The sequence below is a fragment of the Bacillus rossius genome, assembly GCF_032445375.1.
Source record: "Bacillus rossius redtenbacheri isolate Brsri chromosome 9 unlocalized genomic scaffold, Brsri_v3 Brsri_v3_scf9_2, whole genome shotgun sequence".
NCBI classification, from domain to species: Eukaryota; Metazoa; Arthropoda; class Insecta; order Phasmatodea; family Bacillidae; genus Bacillus; species Bacillus rossius.
This window is the reverse complement of record NW_026962013.1, coordinates 10398716-10426424: the sequence shown is the minus strand read 5'-3', so window position 1 is coordinate 10426424 and position 27709 is coordinate 10398716. Positions and strand designations below refer to the sequence as shown.

Here is a 27709-nt window from a genome sequence, read left to right as displayed (position 1 = left end):
ATCCTATCCACTCGCGACTTCTATACAGTATATATATTCAAAGCCTGTACGGACGCGCCGGCCCTGATTCCGTCATCGCTCTGCGCGGAGAAGCCCGAGTCAGACCCGCGGTAGTTCTCAAATGAAAAACGTTCCGGTCGTTGCCATTTAAAAATATATATATTTTTTTTTTCCAGGGTACTTCCCCTCTTCCCCCAATAACCTCATCCCGAAAATTTAATTCCGTCAATGCTACATTCTCATTTCATCACCCTTATATTCACGTATCTCGATCCATTATTAATCCTTCCAATCATTCTTAGTTGTCGGGAAATAACGCAGAAGGACTTTTTTTCCCCGTATACTAGCCGAGGAGTCAAGGAGGTATAGTTGGTTTCTTCGCTATTTTTGGTTTGTTATTTTCTCTTTGTTTTTCGTGACGACGGTGTGTTTTAATTTTTTACTTGTGTTATGACTATATCTGGATGTTTATAAATTATTTAGTAAAGTCAATGTGTTCTTTTAAATTTTATCCAAACATTAAAGAACAATTTTAACACGTAGGGGAGACCGGGGCTGGTTGTAACAGTTTCGCTATTTTATTTTTTATCTGATCATGGATAATATAAACGGCACTTCTGACTGAGCTAACTTATTCAGTAGTTATTCTACTTTTACAAAACAATTTTTACATAAATTTTCCTCTAGCATATTTTTCTGTACAAATCTAAAACCTCGGAGGTGTAAAGTGTTACAACCTGCCCCGAGGCGGGGCTGGTTGTAACACACATTGGGGTAGGTTGTAACAACATTACTACAAGGTAAAATATAATTTTTACTGGGATTACTTATAACAAATTACTACTTATACAATATATTTCAACAAAAATTATTATTTTTTCACTTGTTTAACTTCAGTTTGTCAAATATTAAATGAACAGTGGTCCTCACTCAGAGATTTCATCTGATTGGCAATTATGACTAATATACATTTTAGATTTTTTTGCACAAGAAAAATGCGACCATAACTGGCAGTTTAGACAACGAACCCACTCCTCTCCTGGTTTGCTTGTAGAGAATGATTCCAAACACACTAAACAAAAGCACTCGCTTTCTTCCTCTGATGAGCTGCACTCTGCTGATCTTCGTTTTAGAGAACGTTTGGGCGTGGATTTTGCAGGCATGCGCGTTTGTGATACATTCCCTTTTATCTTAATCAAGCCTGGTGTTCCTCGTTTCGCAAATTCTTCTTCAATGGCTTTCTTCTCTGGAGTATCCGTCAAAATGGCACTTTTCCTGGTCTTTCTTCCTCCTTTCCTTTTCCTTGGAGCGACTTTAGGAAGAGGTAGAACCACTTCTGGAGAAAACTTCTCTGGTGTGTGGGAACAGTTAGAAAATGATTGAACTGGTGTTCCTTGTGAATCCCTGGACACATCTTGTGAACAACTTGGTGCTAAGTCTGGATCAGGCCTGTCTGTCACAAACGAAGGAGCGAAATCGGCATCCTGAAATATTTCCCTATTATAAGGATGTATTCCACATTTCTCAAATCCTTGTTGGATATTTCTTGGCGTTGTGGCAGTGGGAAAAGCTATCTTTAAGATTGAGGGAATATCATAGATTGACATAGGCTTAACTGTGCTCTCTGGTGTTTTGTTGTTCCTCAACCATGCATCCATTGCCGTATTGATCTGTTTTTTGAGTGGGGCAAAAGCACTTCGATCAAGTGGCTGAAGGCGATGAGTGCAGTGAGGTGGGAACGATAGCATTACAATGCCATTTTCTTTGGCAAAATCTAAACAGTCAGGAGCTAAATGCGACTGATGATTGTCTAGAAGGAGGAGGATAGGTTTCTCTGGGCTCGAACGAATACAAGAAACAAAATGCTTAAGAAAAAGCAAGAACTCTACCTCCGTAGTCCAGCCAGACTTATTTGCAGCACCTATACATCCAGTTGGACCATCTCTGATGAAGTGATCATAATACCTTACCCTAGGAAAAATAAACATAGGAGGGATAGCATTTCCAGCAGCATTTACTGCTACAGTTAGAGTAACTAACTGCCCTCGTTCAGATGATGTCATTGCTCCAATTTGTTTTACCCCCTTTCTTGCTACGATTTTTGAAGGATTCTGGACAGTAGTGACCCCGGTCTCATCTACATTCCAAATGTCATTAGCTGTGAAAGAATGGCGATCATAAACTTCAGAGAGTTTGTCAAAAAATTTTGAAACGTTGGCACGATTAAAACTAGAAGCCCTTCCCAAACTAGTTGCCTCTGGAGTCCGAATGGAAAGGTCTGGGTGGCGCTTTAAAAAGGAAGAGAGCCAATCTGCACCTGCTAGTTCTTTGTCACTCCATGTGTTTGGCATGGGAACATTATACTTCTTCCCACATAAGAATGCAAGATGACGTACATCACGTGGAGTGAGTCCAAAATATATGTCAGAACATGTTTTTATGTAGGAAACAAGAGCGATCTCTTGCAAAGGTGTAAATACCTGTCTGTTCCCATAATAACCAGCCAAAGGTTTCCACTCCTCTCGAAAATTAATATCGACTGCATTTAAACCTGAAACAATAGAAAAACCATACAGGCCTATGTTAATTTTGCTCCTGTTTTCACATAAGAAAATCTAAACTACGCAAAACCATATTTTTGTACTAATACAATAAAAAACGTTTACAACCCATTGTTGAGACGTATTTATGTTAGAAATCAAGCAGATGTAATTAAGAAAATTCATTAATGAATGCAACTTACGTTTGTTTTTCTTTTTTATGTACCTCCCAAGTGTCACATGGCAGATGTTGTACGTTTTCGCAGCATGCCTAACAGATCTTCCTTCTCTTACAACTTCAGCTGCTTTCTCCAACATGTCAATAGAATATTTTCCTTTGTCGGTTTTTCTTTTGTAGTTACGCATCTGAAATTAAAATTTGACTGGAAGTTATTAATTACATCTACAAGATAAAACCGTTTAAAATGTATTTTTTTTCTTTCATAAAAGACTTAAAAGGAACAATAAATTAGGAAAACGTGGTCACGGGGTAGGTTGTAACAGTACGTGGGGCAGGTTGTAACAGATTAATTTCGCTGTTACAACCTACCCCATGTGACATCATTATAGAAAACATTTAATTTTACCATATAGTTTGTATTTGTTTCCAATGCCAACAAAACATATCAGAACCTAAAGCTTAGGAGATTATTTTGCCCCGAAGACATTTTCTAAACTCCCTATACATTACGTACAATACGAATGTCAGTCAAACAAACAATATTTACTTACCTCGTCCAAAAACAAATTTTTCCTTCTTGTCGCCAGTGAAATCGTCCGACTGCCACAGTGTTACCACTCGCACTGAAGGCATCATAATGTGCCTTGATGGCTGAAACGATGATACGCTCTTGTGGCTGGTCGTGGAACTATTCGCCCTGTTACAACCTGCCCCTGTTACAACCAGCCCCGGTCTCCCCTATAACGTACAGTTTAAATTTTACCCTTTTATTGAAAATTTAGGTTTTACAGAAAGCTGAAAATTAACAGTGTTATGAAAAAGGAAACACAAAAAAAACGGATAATTCAAAACTGTGTATTACATGAATACATTTACACTACCGTTGAAATATAATCAGGATTTAAAATTTTTTAAAACCTTTAAATAAACCCATATCGACATGATAAAATGATGTATAAATATCGATTCACAGTTTATATAATTAATTAAGTTTAAATCAAAAAGGGGAATAAAAATAGAAGGAAACTAATTAAGGAAATAACCCTCTTACGTCATGTCTGCTGGGATGCACTTCTTAAACGGCACCAAAGCTATATTCAACCGTACAGTGGATCAACCTGGATCAACTTGGATCAGCCAGGATGGGAACGAGGTCTCCAACTTGCGAAAGCAGGCCACACCATAATAAAAGCAGACTTCTATTTTTTTTTTTTCGGCCGAGCCTTCGCACGGGAGTAACTGGGCCGCGCACAGTAATGACCCTTGGGTTTCCGAAGGTCGTGCGGGTCGTAACGCAACAACGCACGCACTCACGCACGCACGATTTCGCGAAATTACACCGCGCCAGTTGTTGAGAGATTTAAACCCCCCCCCCCCCCCCACACACACACACTGAAATTACAGGTCGTGAAAATCTGAGCGATAACGACCAAGCAACGCTGCGTAGCAGGCGAGCTTGCAAAGATAATGTACAGCCATTCTCCAAATCAAGCGACAAGATTGCCAGAAGCAAATAACAGACAGGCATACAGAACGATGTTACGAGAGCGTGGTGGATTTTTGACAGATCCTCAGAAACAGCATTGTGGGTGCAGGTTCAATCCCAGCGAAGTTAGAAACAGTCGACCCCTGGAGGATCATTACTCTACATCAACTACTTACTTCCAGGAATTTTCTGTTAAACAAAAATATATAAATATACAACTTCCCATTTCTTACCGTTGGTGAGAGTCGTAACGAAACTATTTAAAAACAAGGGTTATATTTTTATTTTTCTGTTAGACCTCAAATCCGAACCATTTAAAATTTCCGCTAACGTTTATTTTCGTTATGTAAAATACACCAACTTCACCACGAAATACGATTTTTTTTTTTTTTTTTTTGCAATTTTACGTTTTACGGCACGAAAACAAACAAATTCTACTTTTTTATAATTTTTAAAAATATTTTCGCTAAGATTTTCCAAAAAAAAAAAAATTGGTTGTCTGTAAAGTCGGTTTACGGTCGATAGTTTAACGTGAAAACGTCATAACAAAACATTGATGAAATGATTGCATTCTTTTATGAATATAATTGAACCATTTTTATTTTAGTAATAAAAGAATACTTGAAATTATACTAGTAATCAGATTTTTAAAATGCAAGAATAATGAACCTTTTTTGCCGAAATTGTTGTTGTAATAAGCAATGATAACCACATTAACTTTTCACTACACTTTATAAACAGTCGAAGAAACAGTTCACGTGTAGATGACTTGAAATTAATTTTAAAAACTGGCGTTTAGCTATAAAGTTTAAATATAATTATGAACAAGTTTTCATATAAATAAACTGTAATCAAATATCTAACATAACCTATTATTACTGCACTCGCCGACAGATGCTACTTTTTTTTAATAATAAAAGAAGAAATACTTGAAATTATACTAGTAATCAGATTCATTTTCTTACGTATTTTTGACGTAGAAATTATTTCATATTACACATTTATAAACAAAGTTTTAAGTTTACACTTCTGTCGGTGCGGCGCAAGCGTACAATGAGCGTAACGGGACACAACGGAACGGAACAATGAGCGTAACGGGACACAGAGTAACGGAAAAATGTGAGCAACGGGACACTGTTTTATGCGTGCAGCCGGCGTTCATCGATTTATTAGACGTTGTCACGTCAAAAATGTTTGAATACAATTTTATGGAAATCCACTGCAAAATATTCTAACGGTGTCTTTACCCGAGGCGCCCGGGCCGGCGACGCACGCGTGTGGTTCCTGCTCAGACTGTTTGCTTATCAGACAACACTGCGACACAGTGTGCCGCAAACTGTATTGTCATCATAGCAGTTGCGGGCCTCGTGGTCCGTATGCCAGAACAAAGCATCGAACCAAGGGCCCGCGAAGAGTTCCAGGCCGCGGATTGCCGCCCACTACCTCTTGTTTTAAAATAGAGTTTATGTGTGGATGTCTGTGAAAATATGATGCTGAGTTACTTCTATAGTGTTGTTTAACTTGTATCCTTTGGTGGGGGCGGTCGGGGCTTTAAAAACCTACCCCCTGCTGGGGGCTATTTGTGGATAAGAAAGTGGGAAGAGGGGAAAAAAAAAAAAAAAAAAAAAAAAAAAGGAATGAGCTTTAGAAACGGGTTCGAGTCCCAATGTGAGCAGTTTCAGTCATACTGCCTGCCCGGTGCTCTAGTTGCCAGAGTTAACAGCCTGGATATGCAGAGAGCGTGTATGTGTGTCAGCGTTGAAAGATTGTGTAGTTTTGTCATTTTAGATTTTTTCTTTTCTTTCCCTCCTCCTCCACTCCCTTTCCCCTTCCCTCTCCCTTCCTTCCTCTTTTCTTTTTCTTTTACTTTTGAGTCTTTCATTTCTGGGCTCTCAGAATGTGGTGATGATGTTGATGATCGGTTTCGGCGCGCGGGAGTGAAAGGCCCAGCCCCTGCTTCCAGGTATGCTTCCCGCTACTGATGTGAATTATTGTGGAGATGAGTGAAGTGACACACTGCACAGGGCGACAGCCCCGCCCAATACGACCCCTGGGAGCTCTCCCCGCGACAGGCCGCCACTCGAGTCCCTCGCACGCTCCAGGAGACCGCCGGCCATGTGGTAGCACAGCCAGTGCTCTGGCTCGCCGCTGTAGCGCACAGACTCGCGGCCGGGTTTCCCGATACGAGAGGTTAGAGTAGGCACCACCGTCCCGCCTCCCCCTGCACTCGTTGCGGTCAATGCCAGAGTCGAGGGTTCGCACACCGGTGACCCCAGCTGTTCCTGTCTCGCCTTGCACTACCGGCTTGGAGCCCCCGAGAGAACTCGCGACTGTCGCACCGCGGGCGCGCGCGGGCGCCAGTACAGCCGCGGCGTGTTGAACGCCGCGCCCGCCTGCCCTGCTCGCTCTTCGAGGCACCTTTAACGACTGCGTCCTCTTAGATTTGCCTTTGTCGACCTCCTGTGGCCGCACACTTTTGACCCGCAGTGCGGAGCTCCTCGGGCAGCGTGCACTGAGTCTATTGGCTGTGGAACGATCTGTGGGTCGGTGGTGTTGCGTATCCCCTTCCCTCTCTTTCAGGCGTGAGTGCGGGGTTGGTCCCGGAGTCTGTGGTGCGTGGCTCGACCCCCGCACCGAGTCCCCACGGCCGGGAGCCGCGAGCAGCCAGCGCACGAGTCCCGCCAGTCTCCGTGGTGCGCTCAGGGTGCTGCGAGACGTGGGCGTTTGTAGCTAACGACCTCCTCCGGGTCGTAGCTCCCCAGTTCCCGAACTAGGGCGTTTCTGTGCGCCCTGGCAGTGTTGTAGAATTTTATGTTCCTATTGAGAACCATCTGTGAGATGAGGTGCATGTTTGTAAGTCTGTGCAGAGTTCGAATGCGTGTGTATCGATTCATGCCCGTGATGAGTCGCAGGGCTTGGTTTTGTGCGACCTGGAGTCGCTGGATGGTGCGGGTGGCTGCATAACCCCACACCTCGATGGCATAGAGCATTGCGGGCAGGACAACTGCTTTGTATATGCGTACTTTAAGTCTGTCCGGCAGCACTCGGCCCTTCAGTAGTGGGTAGAGTGCTCCTATTCTCTTCTTGCACTCCGCCACTCTACTGGCCACATGGTGCTGCCAGGTCAGGCGGGAATCTAGATTAAGACCCAGATATTTAGCAGTGGGGGCTAGGGGAATGTGTGTTTCAAATAGCTCAAGAGGTAGTGGCGGTTCCGGCCTGCGACGAGTGAAGATGATGGCTTGAGATTTCTCGGCGTTGGCCTTAATTCGCCATCTCTCAAGCCACCATTCGAAGAGTCGCAGGTATTCCTGCAAGTGCTGTTGAACCTGGTTGATGTCCGGGCCTGTGGCCCACAACGCAGTGTCATCAGCGAAGAGCTGGACGTGCACGTCTGGTGCTGTGGGGATGTCGGCGACATACAGGCTGTAGAGGAAAGGACTTAGCCGCGCCCCTTGCGGCACTCCACTGGAGATTAGTCGTGGCCTGGACAGCTTGCCCTCCACCTTGACACGGAAGGTCCTGCCAGCCAGAAAGCTGGACACGAGGAGGATGTAGCGGGGTGGAAAATGCAGTGATATGAGCTTGTAAATGAGCCCCTCATGCCAGACTTTGTCAAATGCCTTTTCAACATCAAGGAACACGCCCATCATGTGTTCCCGGGCATTGAAAGCATCTGTGGCCGACTCGACGATCCGTGTCAGAGGGTGTGTCGTGGAGTGAGCCTCCCGGAAGCCATATTGAAAGTCCGGGAGCGCGTGTGGTTCCAACAAGTGCTGTACCGCCGCGAGGCAGCGTGCCAATCACGCGCTCGCGCGCGCCTGCAACCCGCGACGTTATGCAACCCCGCGACACACTTCGCGGTGCTTGCCGGGAGGTGCGCGCAGGGCTGGTTGTAGTGAGGGAGGAAGGGAGGGGGAAGAGAGCCGCCCACCGGCCAAGGTCGGCGCGGCCCGCGCGCAAGAGTCGGGCGGTTGAGGCGCTAGCCGCGCCCTCACGCGAAGACGCGGGGCGCAGCGGTTACGTCATAGGGGACGACCTGCCCCCCCCCCCCCCCCCCAACCCAAACCCCACACCTCTACCGGGAAGCCATAAAAGATGCACACAAAGTTCTGCCATTCCCGATTACACCCTAAACAATTCTCCTTCGGCAAACTTCGGAGTTTTTTTTTTTTTTTTTGTAATTTCAAAATAAAAACACGGGCATTGTTTATTAATATTGGCCGTTATCCAATGTGCTATTTTCAGTCGTTAGTTTAATGAATTTTATTACGATACGTTTTCTGTGTTTGAAAGTAGTTTGGTTATGAAATTAGGCAAGTTTTATATTTTCGTTAGCTACATTATAAATACGTTCAAACATTGTGGATGGTTGGTTATATTAGGTAAGTATAGCTACATTAAAAATACTGTAAAATCAATTTATGGTTGCTTAGCAAATAACTTTTTAATATGTAGCTATCCAGCGCTAGGGAAACCGTTTACATGATTTCACAGTATCTTTAATGTAGCTATCCTAACCAAATCAACCGTCCACGAAGTTTTAAATTATTTATAATGTAGCTAACCTAACCTAATTGACCATTAGTTATCATGGGTTTTCCAAAATAAACATTCACGGACGCACGGCAAACGAAAAAATATGGCGGCGTACAAACAAATACCGTTGCCTTGTTTATGGTCTTTCCTTTTATCTAAGTTCACGTGTTCACACCAAGTTTACGTGCCATTTTTACACTCCAAATATTAATAAGCAATGCCCGTGTTTTTATTTTGAATTTACAAAAACAAAACTCCGAAGTTTGCCGAAGGTGAATTGTTCGGGTGTAATGGGGAATGGGAGAACTTTATGTGCATCTTAGGCTTCCCCACCACTACCCCCCTCCTCCGCCGCGCGAATGTGACCACGTCAGTCAGCGGGGGGCCCAGGTGACGGTGCTGCTTAGGCAAGGGCATAATTAGAGGGTGGCAAGGGGTTGGCAAACCCAGTATTTAGCCACCCCTTTTTGGAGGGGGAAAAAATCAATAATTTATAAACTTAAACGATAAAAGATTAGGCAGAACACTCCATCAATTTAAAAAAAAGTGTACTCTTGAGTGGCGTGGCTTTTAATTAAAAAGACTAGCGATGAATATTTGAGGGTAAATATAAAATGTTGGCAGTTATAGTCTGAAAAAGCTTTAAAAAAAACTTAACAATTAAATTCTAGTTTTATAGAAATTTCCCGGGGGAGGAACCATGGCCCTCGCTTACACGTGGAGAATATTTCCAAACCCTAGATTGACTCGCCGACGCGTGCCTGAACTTCGCTCTTGTAGGCCGCGCCTTGAGGAGGAGAGGGAAGGGAGATGACCGAGGGGGTCGGGTATGTGTCTGTTTGTATATATGCATGCACTTATTTACAGAACATCATGTTAAGTCATCTCTGCAACTTCACCGTGACAGGAATGAGTATCTGTTTTTATGTGCGGGATTCATAACTGAACAATAACCTTCAAAATTTTAATATATATGCGCCGCAGCATTTATGTAGCAATTATGTCTTTAGATAAATTTAGTATTTTAACGCACCATGATTTCCATTTTAAAATCTTTTAATTAACGCAGGCTACTTGACGGCCGTGACTGATGCGGCTCGCTCAAGGCGAGTTACCTCGGCACAAGCCCAGCCGCTGACTTGCGAAGAGTGGGACGAGAAACCAGTACGCTTACCCTCAAAACAATGCAACATTATTAATTTATCTCAATGAGCAACAACTACCACAATTATGTTTGGATTCTTGGAATTCTAGACATTAATACAACCCACATAACAACCTATATAAAATATACGGCACTGTAACAAAAATGTGTACAAATAAAAAAAATAATGCCACTATTTTAACTCAGTTTAAGCTGGGTGCAAAGCTGTCTACTTCACAGAAATAACTCGCATATTATTAGTATTAGAATGAAAGCGTATAATTATTTCAAGTATAATACGAACAGCTGTTTGTTCGTTAATTTTTTTTGTAGTTATGTTTCTTTAGGTGCGTTATGGAAAAATGAGAGTGAACTTGTACGGTGCGCACGCAACATGCAAGGAAATTTTCGTAGGAAGATGGCGTATCCACGTATATGAACAGTGAACCAAAAAGTATTGGTGTGCCAAATGAAACATTATGATAGTGAAACTAATATGGAATATATCTGGTAAACTAAAATAGTCATAGTGAAGAGATATTAATTTTTTTTTTTTTTACCTAATAATTTTCCGTGAGGCTTTGTAACGTAGTGGTTATAACGTGTGGTTAATAAGCTATAGGAACGTGGTTCATAACTCTGTAGTAAAAAATATTTTACATAGTAGATTACTGAACATTCAAAATGCGGTTTAAGCTAGTAATTTTAATTTTTTCATCATTTTGCTTCAATATTATTAAATACTTAACTCAGTCCATTACTTAATTTACGTTTTTTTTGTTTTATTGTGTTTATTACATTTAATGTGAATATTATTGTTAGAAATTGTGTTTGTAATCATATTGAAGTGTATTTATATAAGTGAGGTTCCCGTATGAATTTTTTTTTGTTTAGCAATATTTTTTTATCAATTAATGAATTAGAATAACATTTATAATATTTACTATTAAATAAAAGAATTAAATTATTCTTATTTTTGTTACAATAAAAAATAAAAATGATAGAAAATATTTTTGCAAAACTCCGTTCCCCCGGAGAAACCCCCGGAATGGCCACCGCATAGGGAGCCCAAGAAAAGAAACGGGCTCCCCATTTGGAAGCCACCTGGAAGGTTTTTTTCTGTTCCACCCACCGTTTCTTTGGTAGCCTGACTTGTTACAAGGGATTGTATTCCTACCAGAGAAAATGCCACCATTTTGTCTGGGCAATCCGCCTTGGAGGAGCCGGGGCGCGAACCCGGGTCCTACAAGTCACAAGGCAGGCGCTCTACCCCAGAACCAGAGTGGTAGAGCGGATACTAACAGTCTTCTTAACACTGACATGATGTTATTCCACGAGTTTACTGTAGTTATTGACACGTGCTCATTTCGGCAGTTGATTTGGGAAGCAAAGATGTATCTATGTAGGATATTTAAAATAAAACACGTGAGCGAGTGTTTTATTACTCGCCAGTGATGTGTTAACATATGTTATATGTTCTCAAGTAACAAATACACTACTAATAATACGAAACTCGGACACGAAATGTAATACAAAATTCTTTGAAATAATACATTCTGGACGCGAAACATATGTAGTTTCCGCACCCGCCGCTAGAATTCACTGCCGGAGCAGCTACATCGACAATCAAATTATTCCATTTGCAAAGATAAATTTTAAAATATATAATAAAATCGCTCCGATAAAAGCGTTAGAGACCCCGGCTATGATCCTGATTTTCGACAGTAAATTCTATTTAAATTAATTTATTTAAATTAAACAGTTAATTCTAAAAATATTCCCTTGCCATCCGCTTCAAATGTCACGTTTCCATTACACATCAAAAATTGACAGCATGAAAAAAGACTACTTAACAATAATTATTATATACATGTTTTAAATCTTATAATTTTGTGATTCATATTGAATACTGATCCATATAATTAAAAAAATATATTTATTGTGAATATTAAAGATATACATTGTGTTTATAAACTTTGTAAAGTATATTTTTATCTGTGAGGTTTTGTTCCCGTATGTACAACGATGTCCGGTTGCTTGTAAGCTTCCATTGTCGCATTGTCTGTGAAGGGTTTAGTGGTGTCCTGGCTGTTTTCATGGGAGTGTTTGTATAATTCATTTGCATTATAAATTATTGCATTATTATGTAATAAATAATTATAATAAATATTAGGATTTACCTTTGGCATACTTTTTGATTTTCAATATTAATTAAAATTTATACACATTTATGTTAATATTGAATACTAAGTATTTATGTAAAGTTTTGTTGATTGAATTTATAGTTTACTAATAGTCATTTTATTTTTTATTTCTCATTATTATTTGCAAGCAATATATTTTTTTTTTAAATTACGCCACCGTTAACGTGCGTACATAAGTATAAGCACCCTTTTTTTTTAAATAATTGTATTATTTTAGGATGCGAGATTAGTTTGATGACTGTCTCTGTAATTAGTACTGTTTCAAATGTCTTTAATTTATTTGATATGTAATTTATTAATACTACACTCCATTTAAACGATTGCACTGGCTAAAATTATGTATGTTAAGCTGTGATGAATGACTTGGCCCATGGTAATGACACACATTAAGTTTTATGTGTATGTGTGTAATGTATACACATAATGATAAGTCTACGTGTTTCTGAAATGGTTTGTCGTAACACACACACTGTGCATGTATTCAGCTACACTTAGCATTGATGTTTAAAATTCGTGTTATTTTCACCTTGAAACCTCAGGAGCCATCGCTTAATTACATTGCCTCCTCAACTACACCGATTTTCAACGCTTCCTTGCTTGCATGGAGTATCTTAACTGTTAAGATATATCATCAGTTGTAAAACGAAACTCCGCACGTATCACGGAAAAAAAAAAAAAAAAGATATGACTTTATTTTCCAAATTATGGCCAAATTTTTAATTATCTTATCCACCGGCAATCGTCATTCTCCCCCCCCCCTCCTTTTATTTTTCCAGGCACTGTGTGATTAGCGCACAGACAGCAGTGACATCTACAGACTCTGTTCTGTAAGTCACGCAGGAAACAAGAAACAGGTTGATTTTATGATTTCGCTATGCCTCGTTACTTTTCCTGGCATGCTGAACTAATACAGTCACAGCAAAAACCATCAGGCTTCCTGAAAAACCGGACAACGCAACAATAAGATTAATGTCCGCTAAAGGCAGAACCTGCTTGCGGATGGACTGGAAAATGAGAGACATACAAAAATATCATAAATATGCTGCAAACCTGTTCCATTTTTTTAAAGAGTCGTTGGTACTATATAATTGAAATTCAGTTTAAAAGTTGTCATCTTAAACAAGGCATCCATAAATCTGTAATAAGTATTCAACTACAAAAAATAAAGTCAGTAAGGTTGTTATACACGATTTACTGTGGATTTACGCTCCATTTTTTTTACTTGCTATCTTCACTCAGAGGTGGTGCTGAGATACACGTGCTAAAATAAGTTGGACAATTTACGATCCTTACGTATTTTAACCACACAATTTAATATGAATTTACTGGAGGTACTTAACTTTATTTACCTTCGTATTTAATTTGGCAAAGGGAAAATGCAAGTGTTGCGTGCATTTGGCATTAAAAATTTTCTTAACGGCAACTGCAGGTGAGTTTGCACCTTCCGCAACAGTTATAGTTCGTGAAACTTTTCCTTTTAAAGCATGATGTTAAAGTAACAGCCATTCCGAGCTGCGTGTTATCAAGCTATCGAGGACCGTTTGTGCGTTTCCTCTTGATCGACTGTTCAAGAATTACTGCGACATTCGGACGGGCGCAAGGAAACGAGAATTTACGTTCCCGTCTTTCCCGCCAAAAAGAGTACGCTTCCAGGGGTGGACGATAAAACCGTTTCAACCGAGAAAAAAAATGGCGCCTTTAGCTCACAGTTATTTTTAACAACTCCAAAGTAATTTTTTTTTTTTAAATTTATAACTGGATGTATTTCACACGTGTTCTTGGGTGTCGCAAATTAGCAGCGTAAACTCCGGCAGTTTACGGGATTCGCATTCTTAAAAAGAAATAAAAAATTTTAATTTCCGAGTCGGTCGTTAACGTGACGCAGTAAAAACAGTTTTAAAAGGCGCGCCGTGTGTCGCGGCGAGGAGTGATAACAGAACGCAACATCGTCGTTTCGCGACGCGAGCAGTTCTTTCCCGAGGCCCGCCTAGTCAGGGGGGCGTATCTGCGTCGGCGAGGCGGGACGATAAGCGCGACGCTCGCTGGTGCTTCTAGCGCGGTGTTGCCTCTCTGGAACTGGCGCGCAGTCTTCTCGTTCTTCTGCCAACCAATTTATAAAAAAAAAGGAATAAGATTATACACAGGAAAAAAAAAAGATTTTTTTACAAAAAAAAACTTTGCACTTTGGATGCCAAAATATTTTGGCGTAATGTGACAAGAAAGATATTACACATTTTCTATAACATTGCTGTACGGGACATATGATCAGCATTTAGCTAGGGCAAATGTTTACTGATTTGGGAGATTTCAATGCTTGATTATTTAGATAAACCAGTAGTTTTGTTTATGTATGCAATCTACAATTTGCACTTTTATGTTTATGGATTTACAAGTAAAAATTTTGTTTATTTATTTCGAAAACATTTCTTCGTAAAATGACTTTTTATATAGTGATGTGCTAGACGGGAATGATTTCGTGAACGTGTTGATTATTTCCATATCATCCACACGTAAGTTATCATTACTGATCTTTACAAAGTGTAAACAAATTTCTCCATAAAAAGAATATTTGTTATTTGACTATCCTAACAAATGATTAACTAACACTAACATTTATTTTGTTTCATGCAATCGGCGGAATTTATATTTCTCATCCCTAATTCCTGACATTCTCTGTCAAAATGTTCGTCAGTGAAAATTTAGTAGAACTGGACACTAGTTATATAAACAAAACCCACACATTTTACTTAAATAAAACGTAAAAAAATATAAACAGCATCTTTAAGTAGTCAATGACACTGAATTTAAACCTGAGAAGTTTTAGCCCTGTGATCTACTAATTTTGTTCATTGATACGTCACACAAATGGTTAAAACTGTGAATTTGTAAGATAATTACGCACAAACAAAGTAATATATTTTTATATCAAGAAAATGAAGTCACCAGGTAAATATAAAATATATACCTACTCGGCAAATAATGGGATAAACGTTACGCACACCCTTAAGACGGTAGTATCTTAATTTATTTTGATGTCAATATTTCGTGTTTTTGCACGCGTTTTTAGATAAATAAATTTTTAACGGCAATTATTTATTTAAACTTTTTCTAACTAAAAGTATTTATTTAATTTTTTTAACAGAATAGCAAATTTGTATGTCATAGCGTGTAATCGTATGGCATATAATATACCCTTCACCTTAAAATTTTATATTTTTAGTATATGTTTCATAAATCGATAAAACCCTGAAAAACTAATTTCTGTGGTAATTTAGAATTGTACTAAAAAAAAAGTAAGGACAAAGGTTACATACGAACGGTTATTACAAAAATGTATAACCACACGACTGCATGCTTTCAGTACATTCTGGAACTGGAAAAAAAAAATTGGTTGTCTGTTAAGTCGGTTTACGGACGATAGTTTAACGTGACAACGTCATAACAAAACATTGATGAAATTATTTCATACTTTTATGAATAAAATTGAATCATTTTTATTGAATTATCACTATTTTGTATGGATAAAAAGAAGTAGTGAAATAAAATCTACAATTTAATTGATAAATTTACTTTTATTTGCACTCATTAATTCAAATATGTTTATTACTTTAACGAACAGTATATTTTAAATATAACTTTTATACATGTTTGCTATTTAACTTCTTTCAATCTGAGTTATTCTGTTAAGGATAGGACGATGATAGGAAAAGTAGGAATCGAATGGGAGTGTTTCGAGTTTAATGTGCCTCGAAAAAGTCAAATCGATGGTTGTTCCAATCGAGTGCAAGAGAGATAGATGCGGCGCAAGCGTACAATGAGCGTAACGGGACAATGAGTCATCCTTTTTCGTGCGCTCAGCCGGCGTTCATCGATTTATGAGACGTTGTCACGTCATAAATTAATACGGTTACATTATGGATTTATTTTACATTGTGTTCCAAAACACGAAACATTGGAAGCCAAATAATTAATTGAATGATCTGGATCTGAACGCGGCCGAACACTCGACAGCTGCGCGCTAGTTCTCAGCCCTGTCCGGGTCGCGGTTAGACTGCAGACAGGCTTGGCAGGAGGGCATTAGGGGGGGGGGGGAGGGCTTGACGTCAGCTGATTGGTGAGCTGCGACGGGCGAGTCCGTGTACCCCGCGCGCGGCTACAGCCCCCCATTACCGGCGGACCGGGAGAGCAGATCCGTGTATCTGGTGGGCGGGAGACGAGAGCTTGCGATGTAGGGTAGGAGAAATGAAGACAGATGTCGTGTTGCGGATAACTCCTCTCGCTTTCATCTCTGGCCTCCGCCAACCCCGGATTTTTTTTCTCCCCTCTCTCTCTCAACCGGCCAAGAATAACGACATTACTTCTTTTTTTTTTAATTTCCCAGCGGAATGTCTACGGTGCAATGGCCGTCTCCAAGACGAAAGTTCCCCCCCCCCCTTCTTCTTCTTCCCAACTCTGCCGAAAGGAATTGAAGCTAGGCCAGTCGCGTTATGAGCTCGAAAGTTTCGAACAGTGAAGACTGCTACACAGTGGAGACACGTGGCGTAGTGGTTAAAGTCACAGGATTTGAATCCCTGAAAGACCTGGCGTTTCAAATTCCGATCCGGTCTACCTGATTTCTGACCCCACTATGGTTTCCCTGAAGCCAAAAGTGAAAATGATGAAAACAACCAAGTGTGCAGTACCTTAAAAAAAAAAAAAAAAAAAAAAAAAAAAAAAAAAAAAAAAAAAAAAATGCTTGTCCGTATACTTCTTCGGCACGATTAAATAAAGCAAATGGTTAAAATCAAAATGAAGAAGTAGCTCAGCTTTCGTCATATCAAAGAAAACTAACTAAAATTAAAAATATCATTGACACTATGCACGTTCTGTCATATAATATTTTCTGCTCACAAATCAGAAGCAAACATGAAGAAAACCTGAATTGCAGATACTGTGTTCACTGGTTTCAGCATAAAGAAGAAAAATATTATAATTTGTTTGTTACATGAGACGGTTTTTATTTGATTGAAAACAAACCACGTGCTAAGTTGTGTATATCTTAATTTCCACCCTGAAGTCTCCTAAGTAACAGCTTTCACTCGAGCGCGACGGGAAGCCTTGTTTTCACAGACGAGAGAACCAAACAATCCGATCGTGCATCTTCGTTTTTTTTTGTTCTTTGTAACTCATGATAACTAATGGTCAATTAGGTTAGGTTGGCTACATTATAAATACTTTAAAACATTGTGGACGGTTGATTTGGTTAGGATAGCTACATTAAAGATACTGTGAAAACATGTAAACGTGTTTCCTAGCCCTTGATAGCTACATATTAAAAAAAAGTTAATTTGATAAGCAACCATAACATGATTTTACAGTATTTTTTTAATGCAGCTATACTAGACTAATATAACCTACCATCCACACAATGTTTTAAAGTATTTATAATGTAGCTAACCTTTACTAATCGACAGCAAAAATTCAATGCCACACCGGTTTGTACAATGAGATGGAACGGAAGGAAAAAAAAAAAAGGCGGGCATGAACTTGGGGGGACTTCGGGCGTGGCTCCCTCGTCTGTGAAATGAAGGCTTCCCGCGCGCGACGACCCTGTGAGGCGGGCTGTTGCTGCGGGAAGGCGGGGAACGCCCTGTGTCCGGGCCGGCCGCTCGTTAGCGCGGCTCGCCGCCAAGGCCGGCCGCCCGCGGATCCTAACCTCGCCTGCGTCGACTCTTCCACTCTTCCGCCGACCGACGCCCACCCGACCAGCTCTCGCCTCCCACTCGGCGACGGCGCGCCAGCACGCAGTATAGCTTTCTATCTCCCTCTCTTTCCCTCTTCACTCTCTCTCTCTTTCTAACACTCTCACCCTCTTTCTCACCCATACTTTTTTTTATATTTCTCTCTCTTTCCTTTTCTTTCTCTCTCTCTAAAATTCTCTCCATTGCTCTATATATATATATATATATATATATATATATATATATATAATCCCTATTTCTCTCTTTCTCTATAACTCTCTACTTCTATTTTCTCAAATTTTTTTCTCTCTTTTTCTCTATTTCCTTTTCTTTTTAACGCTCTCTCCCTCTTTCTCACTCTTTCACTCTCTCTCTTTCTAATTCTCTCCGTCGATCTATTTCTCTCTTTCTCTTTCTATTTCTCATTTCTCAATTTTTTCTCTCTCTTTCTTTAATTCGCAATATTTTATTATCTCAGCAAAAAAAATTAAAGCACGAACGCAAGGAAATAAAGACCCAAAAAAGTTGCTTAAAAAATTAAAATCTAAGTGGTAACTCAAATAGAGACAAATAAACAAGTTAATAAAATTATGGAAAAGCGAACTTAAACTTATAGGAGTATTTAATGTTCATTATAAGTATTTTTAATATTTTGAGTTTCATAACAATTTGTTTCATTTTGATCACTCACATGTATAACATTCACGCTACATTAATTTTTTTTTTAATTGGTTGTTGTTATTTAGGTTTAGCTGAATATTCGTAGATATCATGACTCAAAATGGCTACGTGCACATTAATACGACCAACTGTCAAAAGGCGGTGCTAGCAGTTAAAATACTCGGATACTATGCATCTATTATAAATGCATCCTTTACATTGTGGCTGCATTTACTAAGGGACGTAGATACGTGTGTGTGCTATGGACGCATGCTTATGCATTATGTTACAGCTTTGGTGTTTCTTTTGTTGGCTGTATCGTTTCAGTGTAGAACATGGCAGAAAACTTCGGATGTTGCAGTTTCACTTTCGGTTAGAAAAAAGAGGAGAAAAAAAATTTCAAAGCAGTTATGAGGACTGCCGACAGAAGTGAAAACTTAAAACTATGAACAAACAGTTGTTATTTTTGGACATACAAATTAATTGTTTGATCTTAAATTAAAACTTGTAAATCAAAGTAACTTTTATTAATATTCATAATAGAATTAAGAAAATACAAACATAATTTGAAATAAGAAATACTAACTTTGTAAAATATAATTGTGTAACATAAGAAAATATTTTTTAATGAAAATCAGAGACTTATTTGCAATTTTTACGAAAAAATATTATCGCATGACAAATTTGTTTTATCGCGGTAGTAAAATAACTCCTAAATTACTATAATATAAGCATTGCATGTAAATGCATCGGCCGGGTATTACACATTTCTCTTCTGATATATTTGCTTAAGACCGCAATCAATGTAAACCAAATAATTGTTAAAATAATTATTATTAGGTACCAATAATAACTATTAAATTAATAATGACTATTACGTATTAATTGAATATACTAAACACAGCGACACAACAGCGAAGAGCAGCTGACTGTATCTCTCTCGCTCGGGTACACTCGGCGGTCCCGAGTTCACCCGATCCAGCCTTTCACCTCAGAGCGTGACGGATCAGCCTAACTTACTGCCTGCGAAAAAAATGTGTGTGCGGTGCGCCAAAAGAAGTTATCACTCAAAAAAATCAACCAAAGGGTATAAACAAATATATGTCTACCACTACACTCAGCTGATGGACTGATAGTTCCGACTGACAGTTTGGACTGGCAAGACGCCGTTCCCACGAACGGAAGTCCGATCTGATGGGAAGCCATCAGTTCCGACTGGTGATCCAGTGGTTACGACTCTAAGCTTGGAGTACACTCAGAGGAGTCCCGACTCAGTTGACGAGTGCACATCTCCAGCTCGGGTATGCCCTAACGGGATTTAGAAACCGAGGGGAGTTCCGATGACCGCAGGCCCGTGGTCTTGTAGAATCTGTTACAAGTCCGGGCTGATGGTGCGAGCGGGCCCTTATAGGGCAAGACCTCCAGCCCGAGGGAAGGTCGGTGGTAGCCCATGGAGCTAATATACAGTAATAACATCTGGAGAGGACAAGGGGAGGCCAGCAGAGGATGCGAGGTGAAGCCGGGTATCGGCGTTTGTTCCCTGCTTCCTACGCGGGAAGAAAACGAAAACGAGCCAAACTTGCCTCGCGCGGCCGAAAAATCCTCCGAACTAAACTCGCAACAGCTCCGAAACCATCAAAACAATCAAACTGAAAATTTTACTGGATTATCTGTAAACATTTTTTCCCCACACAGTTTTAATATATTTTTTTTTCGAAACATGAATATTTTCATTTTTAAAAATTAAGACCTTGGGGTAGCCACGTGACTCCAGTAGCGGTCGCGCGGGCTGGAGGGGAGGAATGCCTGGGGCCGCGGTCGACGCATCACGGGTCAGAGAGAGGGAGAAAGAGCGGGAAGGAGGGGGGGGGGCATAGAGGCGCTCCCTGACCTGCGTCGAGTCGCGACCCCCCGGGGTCAGTCAGCTCGACCCCCGCCGTCGTCGTCGTACGTCGTTGTCGCCGTCGCAGCAGAGAGCTTCTGGGTTGTAGCCAAGGAGTCATGAACCGTCAGGAGAAGGCATGCTGTGTGTGACCAGGGCACACACACACACAGTGTGCACAGCTTCAGGAAAAAACAACGCGATTTCAAAACCACTCAAGATATCTGAATTTGTTCTGTTTACAAAAAAAAACTTTAAGAAATCGCTAAGGGGCGGAAAAGTAGTTTTGATTCCGGACAAAGTATTTTTTTTTAAATTGTAATTTTAAGAAGAGTTAAAAATGGCTAAAAAGGCGTGTTTTCAGAGTAGTTTGTAGGCGTAAAACAACGGTACAGACTCTTGAAAGCACTTACGGGCTTAGAGGCGATACCGCGCTAGAAGAACCAGCGAGCGTCGCGCTTATCATCCCGCCTCACCGACACACGTGTACACACCAGACTAAACGGGCCACCTTAACCTCGACAACACCATATTGTTCAGCAAAAAAAAAAAAAAAATGCAGAAATGATGTTTGATATCATCTAATGATGGTTAGCGTGTATTGATTAAAATCTCCTACGTTAAAAAAAAAGAGCCACTTTCACAAAAAAAAAAAGTCATTTAAAACAGTTTCCACGTGTTTCCACACACAATGCAAAGCATTCGCTTCAGCTATTGTCTTGGGCGTATAACCAATATGGCGTAACAATAAACTGAAGGGGGGGAAAAAAAACTGCTTCACACACTTACCATGTAATCATGCAGAGTTCCCACCACCAGGTTACAGCCAGGCGCACCTATGAAGCTTGCCATAGCTGCCCGAATTTCCTTTCTTTTTGCTACCAGTATTACTAGCAAAAGTTTTTTTTTATTTAAGTACATACAGTATTTACATTTTGTATTTTTATAATAGCACAACTGCAGAAAAAAGTAAAAAAAAAAGATACGAGAACTACAGAAACAACAAAAAAATACAGATAAAAAAAATTAACAAAACAAACTGCACGTAAATTTTTGCTCAGATTTTTTAGGCACCCAACTACTAAAGTCTTGTGTACGGCTATGCGTGCACCTGACGTTTCAGCCGACGCCGCAGTCACCATCTTGAGCGATCCAACACTGGTTGGTAACAGCTTTATCAACTATTTGCGGGAATCATCATAGGTCAAGAAAAAGTATATATATATATATATATATATATATATATATATATATGTGTGTGTGTATATGTATATATAATTAGATATATTTAATACGAATTTTCTCAAAGCAGATTGATGCAGATAAAGATTCAATTTTAATTGAAGATCAAGATTCCATTTTCAAAATTCTTTTTTTTTACATCCGTAAAAAATAATCAAAATCTTTACAACCAAGTGGACTGAAATTCTGGAAAGCATGAAAGTAATCTAAGAAAACTTTATCTACGGAGAGTCTGGAGATTCGCAAATTTCAAAAGGATTATCCAGTAGCACTGATAATTTTGTCGTATTTTTGTCTTAAACTGTTGTGCTGAACTTTTTTGGGTTCAAAATTTTTGTGCTGTCATAATTTGTAGGGTTTTTATTTCGTCTCTTAGTCCATTTTTCTTTGTTTGTTGACCATATTCCTGTTATGGAATATTATGTGGTGTTTATATCCTGTTGACAACAGCAATTTTTTGCTTAATTTGTGTTTTTGTTTTTTTGGGTTTTTTGTAGTTTTCTTCTACAGACATACATGTGCTTAGCAATGGCGTATGTCCAAAAGCTTACATCAAGTCATACACTCCCATTGCACAAATCTTTCAAAGATAATAGCACTGATAAGGTAGTGTAATATGCCAGGAGGCGTAAGTCCCACACCAGTAATATAATACTGTAAAGTTTTCGCTGTATTTGCCTCACTAGAGGGACAGATACGTAAATAAATTGCTCCGATGAGCCACTTTCATTCTGTCTAGTTTTATAACAAAAATTATTTAAAAAAAAAAGTCTCCCATTCCATCACTTTATGATTTCATAAACAAAATTATTAAGAGGAAATTTTGAAAAAACCAAATTGAAATTATGATTGTAACATTATCTTTACTACCGAGGAAAAAAAAAGTTCTCTAACAACACCAGAATTTTCGACTGACGTTCGGCCATATATCCCGAGAAAGTTTTACAACTATATAGCTTCCCACTGAAAAGTAAAAAAAGGCGAGGATATGGGACATATTTCAAGTTCCAAGTAATGTCACCGAGCAGTGATTTGATACATATCTCCGACTGCAATGCGCGTCCAAGTGCCACCAAGTGATAGATAACGCGTCGTTCTCGTGCGGCGGAAGTCATGGTTTCGATTCCCCCACTCCCTTCCCCCCCCCCCCCAAAAAAAAAGATACGTCTCTGATGAGCACCGATTCGATATCCAAGTGTGACATGGTCCATTGTGATGTTACAGATCCCGTCGCCTTAAGGCTCGTTCTCACGCGCTATGCTAGTTTTTTATTTTCTTTTAATTATTATTTCAGCACTTTTATCGCGAATTTATCAAAATAGCACACTTGCATGTTACGTTTTGTCCATTTTTTTAAAATTTTTCAAACATATATTTATTAAATATTATTTTATAGTGGTAAAAAGGAACGCAAGTGTGCGAAATAAGGTTTAGTAAATATCTGATGCATTGGCGTATATTCAGGAGGGGAGGGCGGGAGACAAACCCTCCACCTCGGAATTAAGAATCCCCCCTCACTGAGGGGGAGCGGGGCCGGCCTGCTTTCGCAAAAACGTGAACGTGAAATGGGTTTGATGCCAAAACTGTGTCTCATGGGAAACGTTCTGTATATCATGACCCCAAGAGCAGAAGAAATCTCGCGCAACCTTCGCGAATCCTACAGATCTGCGCCCCTGGGGCTGCGGCTGGTGTGAATATTTGTGACCCGACAACGTGTGCGAGAGGGCTACTGGAATGAATCCACGCGAAGAGTCCTTGATCGACAGTGATGACGAGTGTCCTGCAGGTCAACCCGGCTACAGACGCCGCGAGGACGCTCTGCTCCGGCGCCGCGACGCCGCCGTGGTTAGCGCGCCTCGGAGAAGAGGACGCGCCAACAAGACGACGCCGGAAAGAACCGTTCTGCGACGTCTCTCTGTGCCACCGTGCGACGGGGTAGCTGCTGCACAGTGCCCGCCCGCGGGTGTGGCGACCAAGTAGTTGGATTCAGTCGGTCCTGGGCCAGATCACACACTGCTCTACCCATTTTTCCCTTTGTACACAGTTAAGACCTAAAGTCTCGTCGAATTCAAGGTCATTAGAGACTATAGTCATGTGATGAGTAGAGACCGGAAAGTTCATTTCGCGATAGGCTAAAATACATATAGTTATATCTCAGTGCTGCCTCTGCTATTGGCTCACAACTCACCTAGATGACTCTGAGCCAATTAGAAATACCCAACCAAAGCTGTATCGAATCACAGGCTGCTACGTTGGGACGTCTCACAAGACAGCAGCCAATGAGTGGGTGACATTTGACCGAGTATACGTAGAACTATGGAGTTCATCCTACAGGTAATTAAACCCACGAATTTTTCCGGTCCCTAGTGATATTATAATGGAGCACTGACGATTTTGGGGGGGGGGGGGGGGGTGAATAAAAACAACTATCACGATCAAATACATCGTTTACGGCAAACATCAGCCAGCTTTCCCACTTGCGAAAAAAAAATCCTGTCTTTTGCCCCGCCGAGATACGAACACGAATCCCCTTGGTGGGAAGCAAGCGATTCTGACCACTCAACTAGAGTTGCCCCTAAACTCAACAAAACGCTCGCTGTAGTCAGAAAATTGTGTGACACTTTTTTTTTTTTTTTTAATCTTGTTCACGTTACAATGTTTACAAAATTGTTATGGTACTTCGTTTACTGCGCACCAAGGTTATATATGGTATTTTTTTTTTTATTATTTCGAGTGTTAAGTCTAGGTTCACGCACTGCTCTGATATCCAATGTGAGTGGTGGTTTTCTGTAAGACAAGTGAAAGCGCACTACGTTAACCGAAGCAACTATAACAGTAATATAGCTTGTCTGTCTCTGTCGTTCGCGTAGCGCGGAACGGAAAGGCCTACGAGCCGTGAAATTTGGTACATATATACGCTTACGGGAAACCAAGGAGGGGAGGGGGGAAGGGTGTGTGTGGTCCATATGCACCTCTAAGTGACTTGAGTTTTTTTAATTCAATAATCTTCGTGTCTCAATCCAGTCTTTCTTTGCCATCACGTTAACAGTGTATTGGTTACATAAATAGATTTGAATTTGAAAGTCAAGTACGAAAGAACTATTAGTTATAAATTGACTTTAATTAAGATAATTTTTGACGTGACGTCTAATAAAACGATGAACGCCGGCTGCACGCACGAAAAAGTGTTCCGTTACGCACATTGTCCCGTTACGATTTGTCCCGTTACGCTTATTGTGCGCTTGCGCCGCATCTATCTCTCTTCCACTCGATTGGAACAACCATCGATTTGACTTTTTCGAGGCACATTAAACTTGAAACACTCCCATTCGTTTCCTACTTTTCCTATCATCGTCCTATCCTTAACAGAATAACACAGATTGGAAGAAGTTAAATAGCAAACATGTATAAAAGTTATAGTTAAAATAATATCTTCGTTAAAGTAATAAACACATTTTGAATTAATGAGTGCAAATAAAAGTAAATTTATCAATTAAATTGTAGATTTCATTTCACTCCTTCTTTGTATCCATACAAAATAGTGATAATTGAATAAAAATGATTCAATTTTATTCATAAAAGTATGCAATCATTTCATCATTGTTTTGTTATGACGTTGTCACGTTAAACTATCGTCCGTAAACCGACTTTACAGACAACCAATTTTTTTTTTAATGATTCTTGAAACATGCATGTATCCGAGCTACGTGCAGCGCACGTGCAGGCGAGCGGTCGGCGCGTGCTCGGGAGAGGTCGTGCCGAGATGCCGCGTGCAGACGGCACTTCGTTAGCGAGTCGTAAATTCCAGTGTGTCGAGCCGCGTCTGTGCCTCCTTCCCAAGGCCGTCCGAATCCGCACCGCGCGCTTGTTACAGCCCGTCCCGCCTAGCTTTACTCTTTCTTCTGACGGTCCGTTCCAAGGATAACATCTGGAGCAGTGTTTTCCAACCTTTGAATCATGAAGGCCAGTAGGGAAAAAAAAAATATTTTTTTTTGACGTAAATAACGTCTTTAAAATTGCTTCCATAATGGGAGGCAATAAAAAAAACGAATCATAACAAAATCGGGGGATACAGTTTGGTGTTGCAGCTACATTTTTGTACCATCTCCATCCAAAATTTAGTTACACCACTTGATAGTTAAAGGATCAAATATTTCGTTACGCTAAGTGAGGACTGTGACGCGTCGCGCGCGGTGGAGGGGGAAGCGCCGCCATTTTGAGGTCGTTTTGCTGCGTTTCGAGATTTTCCATTTAGTATAACTTGTGACTCGGACAAGCTACGACGTTCGTTTTGAGTTTCAATCGTCAGCTATTGTCAAAATCTATCGATTGCATATATAAAACATTAATGTAAAATTGTTACAGTGAATTAAATGTTGTTAAGATAAAAAAAAAACATGATTATAACATACTAGAAATAACGTATTTTATATTTTGTATATAACGTATTCACGTACAACACACGGCCGTGTCCATGACACAGCCACATCCCATTTTTTTTAACATTTAACGGGACAGTTGATATCTTGTGAAGTCTTTTTATCATCTACAATCACCCCTCATCACTCTTTTTTTTCCTCCCTAATATGAATGAGCCATCATCATGCAATAACTAAGCTATTTTGTGCAATAACTGGGTATTCTTATCAATCTTGAAGGACTCACAATAAACATTTCTTACGCCTCTTATTTATCACTCGCCATCACTCAGTGCATAATAAAGTTCATTGAGAAAAATAGGTTTGTTTGCTATTCGTTTCTATATAGCTCAAAAAATATCACGTAGCTGTGACAGACTATTCTGTTTGATCAATCGATTTTATTACGATACGTGTATGTATACAAACACAAAACCATACAGCTTTGTGCTGTCAACAAACTTTTCCATGTAGGAAATTTTGTTCAAATAAATTTATAATCTATTTCGCCATTTATAAACACGTATTGTAATATAAATAAACCTATTCTTCTGAGCGTGCCTGATGAGAATGGCAACCGATCTCAATGAAGCACCTGCATCAGCTTTCTAGAACGTAAAATTCGCACATCTTATTGAGATTCTGTGCCCTGCATACAACACACAATTAAGCTTCTTTTTTTTAGCCATGGAGATTTTGCTCCAATTTCACTTGATTGCGTAAGTTCGACTCCAATTACCTCGTCGCGAGACGTAACACTAAACGTAAAAACAAAATAAATTTTAATAAATATTTTGTGTATACTAAATTGTTTGTTGTATTCATCTTTTTTCAACGAGAGCCTTACAACTAACTAGTAAATAATAGTTTCCGTTTTTTCGTTCCTTATACATACATATATACCACGTGGTATAGTTTTACACCGATCTGGATGAAATATAACAATCTTGACCTTCGAAACACGAGGGATGTCATTTACCACGTGAGACTTTGATGAAAACCACCCCTTAAACCAGAATTGTGATACTTCTTGGTGAAATTTCACTACTGCATCACTGATGCTCTCTTCGTATCCACGGCAACGTCTATTGCACTATTGATGCCTTCTAAGTCTCCTGGCAACGGCCGTTGCATCGATAATGCTTTTTTTTTTTTTTTCGTTCTCCTGGAAATGCCCAGTGCATTGGTCCTTGGATCTCAAGCGAGGGCAGTCCCATGCGACTTGCATTCGCTGCATCAACAAGTCACAGCGACAACCACTTTGTGTGGCAGGTGTTAACTCGAGGTTTTAACTCGGACAAGCCATGTTTATCAAGGCATGCTGGGTAGTTTGTACGTTCTAAATGGACAAATTAAAAACATTGTTTACCCCCTTATATATCTTTGTTTGTTTGTTTTTTAACTGAATAATATCTAATGTCTACACAAAATTTCGAGAAAAAAAAACGCTCTCCTACTAAAAGAAGCCTTTCATTATGCTTAGAGTCCGGGCAAGGTAGTTTGCAAGTACGCTATTATGTATTAGTACAGTGTTATAATAGTATGGTATTTAAAAAAAAAACATCAAATATATATTCCTTTCCCCAGAATCATGATATATTTGTAAATGTTTCACACGATTAATTTTAATCGGACTTACTGGCAGTTTTAACATCACCGAGACGTGAATACTGCAACACTGCGCAAAAATGGC

General features: G+C 39.8%; 2 protein-coding genes across 2 annotated transcripts in view; both read right to left on the bottom strand.

Moving 5' to 3' along the window:
* Positions 1-27709, bottom strand: part of LOC134543019 (cGMP-dependent protein kinase 1-like) — a 273913-nt gene that overhangs the window by 172791 nt on the left and 73413 nt on the right. The window lies entirely within an intron of this gene.
* LOC134542875 (uncharacterized) lies at positions 615-3452 on the bottom strand. Its single transcript, XM_063387455.1, has 3 exons — positions 3273-3452; positions 2744-2906; positions 615-2551 (listed from the first exon to the last, which is right to left on the bottom strand). Exons 2-3 carry the CDS (start codon positions 2904-2906, stop codon positions 927-929), a joined length of 1788 nt encoding a protein of 595 aa, XP_063243525.1. The 5' UTR covers positions 3273-3452; the 3' UTR covers positions 615-926.

What these genes read in the sequence shown, in the direction of transcription:
- LOC134542875 (XM_063387455.1), bottom strand. Translation starts at nt 2,906, where the DNA reads ATGCGTAACTACAAAAGAAAAACCGACAAAGGAAAATATTCTATTGAC. An exon ending in CATAAAAAAGAAAAACAAAC is followed by an intron (nt 2,552 to 2,743) that starts GTAAGTTGCATT and finishes CTATTGTTTCAG; the next exon opens with GTTTAAATGCAGTCGATATT.